The sequence below is a fragment of the Hippocampus zosterae genome, chromosome 1 (genome assembly GCF_025434085.1).
Source record: "Hippocampus zosterae strain Florida chromosome 1, ASM2543408v3, whole genome shotgun sequence".
Taxonomy (NCBI): Eukaryota; Metazoa; Chordata; class Actinopteri; order Syngnathiformes; family Syngnathidae; genus Hippocampus; species Hippocampus zosterae.
This window is the reverse complement of record NC_067451.1, coordinates 1314771-1328207: the sequence shown is the minus strand read 5'-3', so window position 1 is coordinate 1328207 and position 13437 is coordinate 1314771. Positions and strand designations below refer to the sequence as shown.

At 46.4% G+C, this 13437-nt stretch overlaps 2 protein-coding genes across 14 annotated transcripts in view; both read right to left on the bottom strand.

The window, feature by feature from the left end:
- Positions 1-1270, bottom strand: part of mark2b (MAP/microtubule affinity-regulating kinase 2b) — a 34493-nt gene extending 33223 nt beyond the window's left edge. For 10 of the 13 annotated variants that reach the window (XM_052056866.1, XM_052056908.1, XM_052056869.1 and 7 more), the window contains exon 1: positions 6-1269. In XM_052056866.1, the coding sequence (XP_051912826.1) occupies positions 6-56 (51 nt within the window). In that variant the 5' untranslated portion in view covers positions 57-1269. Of the gene's footprint in view, positions 1-5 lie in introns of all 13 variants that reach the window. The other 3 variants (XM_052056845.1, XM_052056855.1, XM_052056927.1) reach the window with 1 other exon arrangement.
- A 2181-nt stretch (positions 1271-3451) lies between these two features.
- gba2 (glucosidase, beta (bile acid) 2) lies at positions 3452-12982 on the bottom strand. Its single transcript, XM_052057229.1, is given in 21 exon segments — positions 3452-4044; positions 4448-4626; positions 4629-4638; positions 5097-5182; positions 5185-5211; positions 5372-5440; positions 5443-5479; positions 5481-5514; positions 5986-6092; positions 6183-6334; positions 7703-7810; positions 7901-8005; positions 8080-8264; positions 8413-8538; positions 9611-9764; positions 9855-9957; positions 10030-10269; positions 10707-10925; positions 11014-11129; positions 11226-11317; positions 12513-12982. Coding segments are annotated over 21 exon segments (2562 nt in total). The 5' UTR covers positions 12707-12982; the 3' UTR covers positions 3452-3825.
- Positions 12983-13437: the final 455 nt, after the last annotated feature.

The window sequence follows — 13437 nt, the reverse complement described above, 5'->3', positions numbered from 1 at the left end:
CTTACCTGCACAGAGGAATTTTCAATGACTTGCACCAGTGGGGTTCTTGTTGACATGTCGGCTTGATTTGAAGACTTGATTTGTTGATGCAAAAAGGCGCAAGGGAGCAGTGACCCAAAAGAATGACTAATCAGTGGCTTATATACATTTAAGCTCTGTGTGGGTACAAAATGAAAAAAAGAGCCCCAGTGCTAGCTCGCTAGCAACACGTCACAGTCCGTGAATCAACAAGTTGGATCCCACATCTGCACATCAGTTAGCTTCGCTAGCTCAACCGCGCGTCCCATCTTTGTTGGCACTAAAAAAAAACAATGCCAATGTGAGGGGTTCGGGTTCGTTGTTACCCTTCAAAAGAGTCACTGGCTGGCTAATGGGGCTGGTTTAAAGAGACAAGGTTCAACTAGGTGGCTAGCATGCTAAAGCCAGTACGACGCCGAGGGAATAGACGACAAACGGCTGTTGTGTGTTTCCGTAAAACGAATTTATCGCCAGGTCTTGTGTTTTTATTGTGTCTGTCCCCTTACAAATATGTTTTTTTTTTCGATGTGTAAAGAAAAAAAAATCAGGTCGAAAAAAAAAACTTCCAGGCCAAAGTTATTCCCGGCGAGGTCCCCGTCGTCCCGACCTTGCCAACTCACACGAAACAATCGTCCCCGGCGAGATATCCAGGGTGGGGTGTCCAAAGAATAAAAACACCACCGTGTAAAACGGTAACATGTCCCAGGTGAGAATTCGTTTTTTATCTTCTTTCTTTCTTTCTGTTTTAGTCCATCGAGCTAGCCCGACTTTCCTTCAAGGCGGAGCTAACTAGGCTAATTCGCTAGCCGCTAGCGCTCCAGCGGCCACAGGCGGCGGAGGAGGAGGAGGAGGAAGAAGAAGAAGAAAAGACGACGAGGGGGCTGGTGCCAAACACGCGAGACGCCAAAGTCCAAAATCCACGAAAGCCAGCGGCGCTCTGGCGTTCATAGGACTAACTAATTCGGCCGTTCACCAGAAAACGCACTGCACTGCGGTATGGCCGATATATACCCAACCGAGCCAAAGTACCCGACGATGATGACGATCCACCACCAGCAGCTTGTCTGCCCGAAGTTTGGAATCAGGTTGTACGATCCATGATCGACGTGGTTGTGGGGAAGCGACGGGCGCTGCGTCCGAATGCTGTCTAAGCGCAGCAGCCAGCCCTCATACCGGAACAAGCTCGCGGCAACATGGCTGCTTGCACCATCGAGAGACAACCGGGGAGCCGGGGGAGGAGAGGGGGAGGGGGGGGCAAGGGAGGCGGAGAGCGAGTTCGGCTATCCTCGGCTTCTTCCGGGAAACCCAACGGTGACTGCTTCCCATCAATCGACGTCCATTAAAAAAAAAACCTCCAGTAGCCGAAAGTAGGCATGAGGGGTGTGCATCCCTCCAGTAAAAGACGATTCGATTCGTAAATTAAAATAATTTTCGAAATCAAACCATTTGTTACACTCGGAGTGGGTATACATTTTTAAAAATTGTATCATTAATGCACAGGTTTATTTTTGTTCTATTTCCCTTCCTGACCCTCTTCCTTTCTTCCACCTTAGACCTGCTTGTTCCACGGACCTCCTTCCTCTCTTCCGAGTCGCTTTGTATTGATTCGCTGTTGCCCATATTGTACCCCAGACTCGTTTTTTTCTCATTCCTGCTTCCTGCCAACCTTCCCTCTTTCCTATTTGACATCTTCCCTACCTTCTTTCCCACTTTTCTACCTTTCTTCCTTCAATACTTAGCCGGTACTGCTTTAAAATTCACTTTCTGTTCTTGACTCATTATTTGCCATTTTTGACAGCACACGTAAACATAAGTGAATTTCTACTCTCTTTTTGCAAGTCTGAATGCACCATACAGTTTACCTAACACAGTAGTTAAGTCATATTTAAAGTAAAGGTTCATATGAAAAACATTCGAGTTCCTCCCATAATGGTTGGGTGAGCACCGATACTTGGAATCGGTGTTGCCAAGATTACACTTATGTTGTGAAGCTGTGGATACTAGCCACTGATATGTAAGGCAATTAAAAAAGAAATCTGGCATTGCGCAAATATTCCTCAGTAGTTGGCGCGACACTGCGGCAATTTGACTCATTGGTAAATTATCATGTGCGTCAGAAAGAAATAAAGGTCTCTGTTCGCCGTTATGCCAATTTAAATTAGACAGAGAGGAGAGGGAGGTTATATTTGCACTAGTACTTTTCCATTGTATTGATAAAATACATTTTTTGGCAAACATAACATTTTTGTTTAACATTGGCGGTGTATATCATCCACAAGTGCGAGCATGACACATGGACAGCTGGCAGGTTACTTAGCAACAAGTCTTCGACTTACTAAACAGCGATGCTGCTTTTAGACATCTAAACGTTTTTTTTTTTAAAGAAAAAAGGGTGGATGCGATGCAGAATGTACACAATGACAGGATGTGGGATAATAAAATTCAAAAAAGACGAGAGGGGAAATGAGGCGTGTGTCTGGGGGGGGGGGGGGGGGCTTGTTTCCAAATGGGAGAGCAGAGGCTTGATAATGATCTGCTAATAGTCATCTGTTGGATCCCGCATCCAACCATCCATGCAAGCGACGTATATTGATTGCCAACAGAACATTTATATGATCGTCCACTAGATGGCAGAAGGTACATAATTAATCTGCGTGCCCACTGTTGTGATACCGTACTCGTGCAAAAATACAGTATGTAGAAGCAATAGAAGTTGAGAAACGCCACACCAGTGAGGTTTTTTTTCCTCGTGTGGTATGCAAAGAATCACCGAATAAAGTTCAAATTGCACATACCATTTCAGTGGCTGAAACATTCTCTTTAATCCCGTTTATTTTGTCTAATCAGCAGGTATTGTATTGTAATAATTTATAGAATTAATTTTTCATGTGCAACAAACACGTTTTGCTACTTGCCCTCTACTGAAAACGACATCACGTGTATTCGAAGATATAATGAAGTTGCCAAAATCATTCCAGACAAAATATGAACTTTTTACTGTGGAAAACAGCAGAAGTCATATAGTAATCCCTGTAAGTACAGTTCGGCGCTCTTTAACTTTAGGTACATTTAATCGTTTAGAGCAGTTTGTTTCAAATACTTTTAGAGGTAGAATTTTTACTCATGTGCAATACATTTTAATTGAAATACAAACTTTTTTTTTGTAAATTCTATATTTCGGTGGCGTTAATCTTCAAAGTGTGCATTGTGTTACAGTTGCTTACACGATTAAAAACCCTTCCTCGTTTTTGATTTTTTAAAAAAGTATTTGTTTTTAAGGTGATCCTAGACGTCGGAGAACCACGGCTCCACGTTTAAAAAATTGATGTGCGCTTGCCGCCCTCTGCTGTATGCCTATTTGCATTACAGCAGCAAAAATGAATCAACCAATTGCTTGTGACCTGAAAGACACCCAAAAAAAGGATAAATACTGTACTTTTATACAGTGACTTTATTCAGGATGATTGTCATGAGTGCAGCTGTTCGAAAACAGCGCTTCAGCAACAATAATATGGTCTAACGTGCAACAAGGCACCAGATTCTGTATAAAAAAGAAAAAAAATGTTTCATTGTATATTACTACGGACAGAATTCCAATAACTATACACCAGTAATAAGACACTGATAAACAGTATCAATGATGTGTGCAAATTGACAAGGTGAAGTCACACAAGCTCTGATTTGACACAGCCCGGCGTTATAAAGAGAAGGAAAAACGAAATTCAAGTAAGGCTACGTACGATCTGCAAGTCGCAGACAAGCCAAACGGATCCAAGTTGGGAATCCAAAAGGGACCGGCGACAGAGCTCATTGACTTGCACCTCCTTCGCCCCTTGCGTGGCAGCCGTCGCGCGAACGGTCCAGAGCCAGCTGCATGGCCCAGATGCTGAGCGGCCTCATGTACGCCAGCGAGCGGTAGATCCCTTTCTCGCAGTAGGCTTCGGGCGTTTGGAAGGCCATGCCAAGCCTTTCCCAAACGGTGCGGTAGCAACCCTCTGCCGTGCGCATCCCTTCAGCCAACATACCCTGAGAAGGGGGAAAGTAAATAAATAAAATTCGTGCCACTGCTAGCTTAACGCTAACACTGCTAGCTTAACTGTTATTTTATAACAGAAAAATTACATTCACGTGATCGCGGTTAGCAATGATTTACAACCCGTTAAGCGATGAATATTAGAACATAAAATTATGGTACAACACAGACTGGTCAGATAACAATAGTTAGAGGTGTATATTCTTTGTCCTCCACAATATAAGACAAATTTTATCACAAGTGGGAGTAGTTGAAGTCTTCTTCGCTCGTACGATACTGTCTAGCAGCGGCCGGTGAGGGCACACCAAAAGGAGCGGGACACCGAACTGGATTGCGGCATGAAATCATAACTTACTAGCAGTTAAATGTTATACTTAATTATGTTTTTACTTTTACCTCGTGGATCATAGTGGCGGCCAGTCCGTAAACCACGCCGATCCAAACCTCGTCGGACTGGACGCTGGAGCGGTCGGCTACGCCCTCGGGCCGCATGCCGTTGACGGCGCCCATCTGACCACCGGCGAAGCTCATAACGTTCAAGTCAAAAACTGATTGGAGTGCGGCCCTGATGTTTCCTTGGGAAAAACCTGGATGGTGAGAGGAAGTGTAATCATGATATTTACACTTTTGATTTCATCATTTCCAACTTAAGATCTTCAAATCTACAAGAATATGATGCCCACATCAAATTGTAGCTTTTGCTCCGTCATGGCCACTTTGGTAAAAGTCAATGTTTTTCTATTTCTTATTTCCTAAATTTTAATTTAAAGTTTAACTTGGCCTAAAATTCCAAGCTCAACATTTAAACATTTTCGTTTGTATTTTCTACTAGATTACATTATTTATCAACTTATGGACAGGCTAGCAATTCATTTTAAGTTCCCAAAAAGGCTTTCCTGCATTCCAACGGAGCAAATAAATGATCCAATTCTGATTGAAGAAGTTATGTGACGACATGAGAAAAATGAAAAACGACCACAAGGAAAACACATGACGTTAGCTTAAAAACGTTATGCCGTAACATCTTGCAGTAAAAGTTAGTTGCCTGGAAGTCTCCTTCTCCGAGTCCAGAAGCTCTGAGGAACCATTGGCCAGCACACTGGTCGGACATGATACTGTTCGAAAGGTCTCTCCACTGCTGTCGTAGTTGTAGTACTTGCCTAAATTATTTAGGGACAGATTACAACAAAGTTGCTCTTGTTTTTAAGTCCGATGAGTTCAAAGTGTTTGGGGATCAGGGTGTTATGAATGCAGGCATCCATCAGGGATCAATTCCAAGCCCCTGGGAATAGCCAGGGCTCACCCAATATTGGGTCTTACCGTTCCACAGTAGCTTATCAAAAGCGACGCTGCCTCTGTCTAAAATGTCTTTGTAGTGCCGTTGAGCGCCTCGTTGTCGAGCAGCGCGGCCATTTTGCACATGACACACCAACGACGCCAGCCACAGCCCGCCACAGTATGCACTGCAACACCGAATGGGACAATGAGCGTACAGGGAAACCACGCAGGCGACAAAGATACAATCTTGAAATAAGAGATGTAACTTTGGTTACATTCGAGTGTCAGTCCAAGATGGAAAAGCCCCGATTTCCTGTTTTGACACAAGTCATGCTTTTCCTATCGCGATTTCCTTCCCTTCAATCCTCCGCCCAGCTGCCCAGAGCAGACACTGACTTGAAGGAAATGCAGTGTGTGTCCCCCCCCCCCCCCCCAGCCTACCCCCATATTGCATGTCCCTCTTACCATATCTATCAGAGAACTGACTTTTTACAAGATGAAATGACGTAAATGGCTTGTGTAGATTAGATAGTGTTTGGATATAAAACATTTCATTCATGTGTCAGTCAGTCTTACAATGAAATTCTACTGGGAGTGCGGATAAAAAATTTTTTTTTTAAAAAGCAGGTTCAGTCTCTTCGGAAGTCTCCTCTGACCTTGGTCCAGTTACTGTCCAGCCATCATAAGTCTGATCAGGAAAGCCAGAGTTTTCAATCAGGCCGTCTCCGTCCAAGTCAAACTTCAGCTCCGACTCCATCACTGCCTAGCAGAGCGAGCACTAATCAATCCACAGTCCCCCCCCCCCCCCAAAAAAAAATCAATCAATCTGACAGTGCAAAGAGGTCAGCTCTACCTGGCAGATGGGCCACATGTCCTGCAGGTACTGCTTGTCCTGGGTGAGATGATAGTCCCTGTAGACCTGCAGGACAAACTTGAGGTTCAAGTCCTTCCAGTAGGCCGTGTCGTGGATGAGATAGGCGTTCACCCTTTGCCACGGCTCATCGTCTACACAACAAGAGACATCAATGCCTTCCCTGCATTCAAATGATCCATAAAATGTCTCATTTCATGCCAAGATGTGAAAGTACTTGTGCCAAAACGTAAAAAGACGTTTGACGTCTGAAGCGAATCATTATGTAACCCTTGTGTGCTCCAAATTAAAAAGGCCTTAAGTTACGCATTTTACAATTTTTGTAATGATGTATTTTGTGTTATACAAACATTTTTTTTTTCAAACACTCAAAATGTTCAGAGGCATCTGTGCTATCCATACATATTTAGTTTTTATTAGTTCTTTGGGATTTTTTATTCTTTATTTTTTGCAAAAGGAAAAAAAAAAATGTGTCTGGAGGTCCCAATCCCGACCGGACGTGTTCATGTCAAATGCATTGGTTTGAAGCCTCCTGCAAAAAGGCAAACTCATTTGCGATCCTCTGACGCCACCTAAAGTTGCACAATTGGAATGACCTCAACCCAGCAATGTGGCATGCTTACGTCTGTCCAAGCGAAAACAAAGCGATTGACGTAAAAATCGCGTGAAATGCATGTTTACACATTAGGTTTACGATGCATTCAAAAATATGAATTATAGTGGGTCTCTATGGTGCAAAATACGTAAATTGTGAAGATTAAGGTATCAAAACGTTTTTTATTATTGCTGCAATGCCTGAGAATTATCAGCCGGTGACGTCATGAAATTTAGGCCATTTTAGAACCCCTCCATAAGTTTCAGCTCTCTCGTGTTTTTCTGAATGCCTTTGCCTTTGATTCAAAGGCATCATTTTACATTTATCGCAAGCGGTGCACTACGAGGGTTAACCTTGTTTGGTTGAGGTCATTCCAATTGTGCAACTTTTAGGTGGCGCCAGAGGATCGCAAATGAGTTTGCCTTTTTGCAGGATGCTTCAAACCAATGCATTTTACATGAACACGTCCGGTCGGGATTGTTAGTAGGGCTTGGTTTGGGACCTCCAGACACAATTTTTTTTTCCCTTTTGCAAAAAATAAAGAATAAAAAATCCCAAAGAACTAATAAAAACTATGTATATGTATGGATAGCACAGGTGCCTCTGAACATTTTGAGTGTTTGAAAAAAAAAAAAACGAATGTTTGTATAACACAAAATACATCATTACAAAAATTGTAAAATGCGTAACCTAAGGCCTTTTTAATTTGGAGCACATAAGGGTTAAGTACGGTTCATTTGCAGTGCTAATGTTGTCCTTCTAGGCTCGTGTATTTGAATGTCGGTCATGAAGGGGGCGCCTGGAGTGGCGAGACTTTTTTTTATTTATTTTTTGGGAGAGCGTACTCGGTTCAAAACGTTTGAGAGCCACAAAATGAAGTCATTCCAAAGCACTCGCTCCTTTGTACCTGGATCCCCAATGTCGTGAGGCACCACATTTTTGGCCTTGACCGCAGCGCACTGGCCACTCATCAGATGCAGCCTCTCGGTTAAATCCTGCTGAACCACACTGCCAGCTAAGAGGAGATTCAAGTTAGGGAATGGAGTGAAATATTACCACCTCTCACCCAGCACCCCCCCCCCCAAAAAAAAAATATTTATCATACCAATATCATATTGCACACTCAAGGCAAGTTTTGGCCACAGCATGATAAGTGCAAACGAAGCGTAGAAGTGCACGTCGTAGGTATTGTACATCCTGTACTCTTGACCTGAGAGACAAAAAGCGAGCGTTGACACACATACACGTAAGAGCGCCCGGAGGCCACAATTCCGTTCCGTCTACCTTCCAGGTAGGCAAAGCGGCCGTATTCTTTAACGACGGCCGGCTGAGCGGGCAGGCCGCCGTCTCGGCTGCGCACGCCGCCGCTGACGTCGGCGTCCTCCCGCAGTTCCGTCCACACGGTGCCGCCGTCGGCCACAAAGTAAAGCTCGTTGAACAAGGCCGACTTGTACCAGGAGGGGAGAGAACTACAGGTAGCATATAAATTGCAAAATGTGTATCGGCTTAATTTGCCGAGCGCATGGACATTGTACAGAGCGAGTGAGACGACTTCAGTCAATTTTTTTTCTTTACAAGGAAAAATGCGTATTTTGGAAAGGCGTCGCTTTGAAGTACCTGTCCTGCAGTACGGCCGCTTGCCACTCCTCAATGTTCTTCTCCCACAGTTGGTAGTGCGTCAGGGCGTAGTGACTGAGTGAGGGCGACGCGTCCCCTTCGCTCCCGAAGAATCGAGTGTACCGCCTGGAAGCAGAACCGGCTGCCGTGTTTTTGTCTCGGTAAACGTACGTTAGTAGCGCTAGCTGGCTGACTGATGGCTATTTGGCATCCATATTGCTTTGTCCCACACCTTCCTGTTTTCATCCATCCATCCATTTTCCGAACCGCTTGATCCTCACTAGGGTCGCGGGGGGTGCTGGAGCCTATCCCAGCCGTCTTCGGGCAGTAGGCGGGGGACACCCTGAATCGGTTGCCAGCCAATCGCAGGGCACACAGAGACAAACAACCATCCATGCCCACACTCACACCTAGGGACAATTTAGAGCATCCAATCAGCCTGCCACGCATGTTTTTGGGAGGAATGTGGGAGGAAACCGGAGCACCCGGAGAAAACCCACGCAGGCCCGGGGAGAACATGCAAACTCCACACAGGGAGGCCGGAGCTGGAATCGAACCCGGAACCTCCCGTTTTCATTCAAATAAAAAAATAATAATACAGCCATAGGGCGGCCCGGTAGTCCAGTGGTTAGCACGTTGGCTTCACAGTGCAGAGGTACCGGGTTCGACTCCAGCTCCAGCCTCCCTGTGTGGAGTTTGCATGTTCTCCCCGGGCCTGCGTGGGTTTTCTCCGGGTGCTCCGGTTTCCTCCCACATTCCAAAAATATGCGTGGCAGGCTGATTGAACACTCTAAATTGTCCCTAGGTGTGAGTGTGAGTGCGAATGGTTGTTCGTCTCTGTGTGCCCTGCGATTGGCTGGCAACCGATTCAGGGTGTCCCCTGCCTACTGCCCGAAGACGGCTGGAATAGGCTCCAGCACCCCCCGCGACCCTAGTGAGGACCAAGCGGCTTGGAAGATGAATGAATGAATGATAATACAGCCATATTGCAGAAAGACGCCTTGTTTCATGTTGATGTGCTAGAGAGGTTTTCCCATGAGATGAGATGGCCGAGAGGCTTCGTACACGCCTGTACCGTACCTTACACGCCAGCGGCAATCATCCAAGGCGCGTGATTTGGTTCTCGCCGCGACATCGACCAATGAGAGCACGAGTGGATTTTATCCCGTGAGCCCACGTTGCATTTGCTCGTCTTTACCTGTGGTGCTGCCTCTCGCGAGACCCAAAGGTAATTTTGGGCATGTCCCACGCCAGACAGAACTCCAGGGTGCTCCGGCCCCGCGGCAACACGGAGCAGCCGACGGCCAGCGCCGCTGCCACCTCCTCTCCTTTGGGCGTCGGCGCGCTGGACCCTGCGGGGGGTCGGAGGGAGAGGACGCATCTTTTGAGTTGCTGATCCTCCACCTCAAGAGTGTTCCTCTCATTCGTTTAGCGATTCTGACCCGTGGGGGAGTCCAAGCGTCCATCGGCGATGAGGTCACCCCACAAGTGGCCGCAGGTGCCCTTTGGACTGAATGCAGTCTGATGGCTGATGTCCCGGTTCGGCTTCAACCAATCAATCAATCAATCAATGGAATTCCCATGAGCAAAAATGTCAATTTCAGAGGAATATCGAACCTGCTCGCGAGCCGCGATGCATAAAGTGTAAGGGTTGACGCTAGCGGAATGATGCAGCAACACTCCGGACACGGCCTCCCCCTGCTTTTCCAGATGAAACGGTTCGTTCCAGTGGCCCCCGCTTTTGTCATCCTTGAGCCCGGACCCGTTGAGCATCGTGAACATGATGGTGACATCCAGAGCGTAGTCGTTCTTGTTCTCCACGTCCCAAATGAACACGGCCACTGGCAAACAGGAGTCCTGCCGCAAAGGAGACGCCGCTTGTCCAAATGTATTTTCAATATCAATATCACCTCTGTCTTCTTTTCGTTGAATTTCAAGAAATTTTGTGCCATCTAGGTTTTGATTTCTTCCAGACAGGATAGGAGTGGCCTAAATGAGAAGGTGTCTTTCTTGCTCAGTGGGACATAGATCTGGCAGTCATCTGCATAGCAGTGGAAGGGAATACCATGTTTCCTTAAGATGGAACCCAATGGGAGAAGATACAGCGAGAATAGCAGAGGCCCCAGAATTGAGCCCTGTGGAACACCACATGACAGGGGAGCAGTGCGCATTGATTTGAAGAAACTTGTCAATTGGATCTAAATTTGTCAGGAAAAAAAAAAATCGCAATTCTATCTTTTCGGCCCCTACAAAGCACGGCCCACCATGTCGTTCAAGTGGCTCACTTTGCTTACCTGGTAGTCGTGAGGAATGACGGGCGAAACCTGTCTGCACGTGAGCGTGACGTTTTGCCCCGGGAGTTGGTAGACGGTCCAGGCCCGGGGGTAAAGGGCGTGATAGAAGGCGTATTCGCCGCAGTAGCCCCAGTTCCAGCCTTGCAGCGTGGGAGGGCGCTCCACCGAGAGCACCTGTTGGTAAACCGTTTGTCCCCCGCGACGCAAGCACACGGTGAACTGAAAAAAGACAAAACGCGGCGTTTAGAGACAAGTTGCCGTTTGGGTTCCTTATTCGGTGGCTCCGGGATCCCCCCCTCCCGTATACCTGATTGGCCGCGACGGTCTTGTAATGGTACATCCCGGGCGTCAACTGCCATCGACAGAACTCACCCCTCCACCCTCGGGTGATAGTACCTCCTCCGATACCGCCCAGCGGGGCACCTGCCAAATGGGGAAAGCGACTCGATTGGAGTGGATGGATCTCAAGAGAGAAAAGCGTAAAAAAAAACGGGACGAAAAGAGAGCGCGTGAACCCACCATAAATCTGTCGCAAGGGCTGCGCACGAAACATGTCGATGAATGGCGCCTTCCTTTCCACCTGGGTCTTTTTGTACCACCATTTTAGATACCTGGATGAGCACATGTTTGACATGACAAAAATCTGACAGCAAATCTCCCTCACCCTGTGGCTACAAAGTTCCTCAGAGATCCCGACTTGTAATCAATTACGCTGCGAGTGACTGCCAGAGAACACAATAACGGCCCATCCATCCACAAAACGAGATGAGATGAAACGCGAGGCCGTGGCGGGTTACGTCGCTTGTTATTCCGCCGGGGTCAGCCGGGGACAGCGATAATGATTGTCATCCCGATCGGGATCTAGGACGGCAAGCCACAAACGCGGACTCGAATCCAAACTCAGCGCTAACATTTAGCGGCTAAATCCTTCATCTATATTGCATTTTTTTAAGTTACGTTTTTACGACATAGAGGCAAGTACAAATGAAAGATTTGTAATAATGCAGCTTCTCCTGTTGTTGTGCATGCTTCAGTAATGTCAGTCGTTCTTTGCAGAGGATAAAGAATATAGGACGCGTTTATGTCTTTTTCGTGATAAGTGGCCAAATTATCCGGCCTGGTGTTGGTCGGTTGCGATTTCCCTCGGCCAAAGTGGAGAAAGCCTCCCTCTTTAAACAACCCGGGCTGCCGGTGCAATGATTAACAACTGTTGCCATGGCGACAAACGCCACCACACCCTGTGGACAAGGGAGTGTTGTCCTCCAGGTTGCAGAAGAAACACAGCATGCAGTTGGGCCAGCTCGAAGTTTGTGACAATTACATTATGCATGACCACATCCCAATCGCGTAACTGAAGAAGTCAGGAGGGGAACATCTTACAGCCCGGTAAATCGAGCCCAGGCCACGGAAACCTCCACATACTGCCGAGGATGATCTTTTTTGTTCATTTAAGGCATTTTTAGTGGCTTCCGTAGTTCAAAGCGCATCATTGCTGACCTCCATTAACAACAAAGAGGAGCTAGTTTACAAAATGGCAGTCAGTGGTGCCAACTTTGCTACTTTTCCCACCTCTGTCGTGATCGTTTTTTCAAAAGATAGACCTGACAATGTTATGCCTGCCATGAAACAGTAAAAACACAGGGAATCATTTCATTTTTTTTGTTTTCCATTTCAATGAAATGGAAAACAGTTACTGGTTTAGAAATACCTCAAAATGCGTCTGTAAACAGTGAACCAATAACGTGGTCATCGATTAGTAATCAATTATCACTTAATTGTTGCACCTCTAATGATCAATATAATCACCTGATCCCAAGTCCAATGTGCTCCACCATATTAGCCAGGGACACATCCTTTGCTTGAAAAGGTTTCCTCTTCTCCTTGAACTCATGGGCCAAACAGATACGCCAGCCGGCCGTGGGCACCCCATGTCCCATTTCTTTAGACAGGTACTTGCTCATGAGCTCCGCAGTGGATCTCTCCCCCCAGTCTTCAGTCATCTTGCTGTTATTGTTGTTGTTGTTGTTCTAAGTTCGAGAAGTGAGCAGAGTGTGACCACAAAACGAAGCTGTCACCACCCTTTGTCAACACGGTGCGTGTATCATAGAATTGGCGTGATCACTCTGACACACCAACCGGTTGCCACTCGTTTCTGGGCGAGGGGGCGAGAAGCTGATAATGAAGCCTTTATGTTGGGAGTGCCCAGCGACCGTTATAGGGATATTAGAACCCACATGAGAGGCCGGGCTTCTTTGTTGCAGACCCCTGGAATGGTGTGAAAAGCGCCATTACAATCCTTGTGTCAGTCTGCATTGACTTGGGACTAGAATAAGAGCAGCTATTAATTGGCACGGAAGAGCAGCAACCCGGAGTTTATTTTTTTTCCACATCAATAATGTGCACAATACAAATGGAAAGCCCACGTACCTTGAAGTAGAACAGAGAGCGGCCAGGGCAGGGGATAACTCGATTAAGTGAGCAGGAAGCCTCAACCTTGTCTGACAACAATCAAGAAGCCCAGACCACCAACTGACGACTAAACCATATTTGAGTACAACTGCGGGGCGGAAGAGATTTTAGCCATACTGGTTATTATAGTCTGTCAGCGACTGGCATTATCAAAAGCATGGACATATACGTTACAGAGACTTTCTTCCACCAATCAAGTGTCAAAAAGCTTTTAATGACGCGAGGGTAAAAATGATCAAATACATAATATGCCCACACCCCC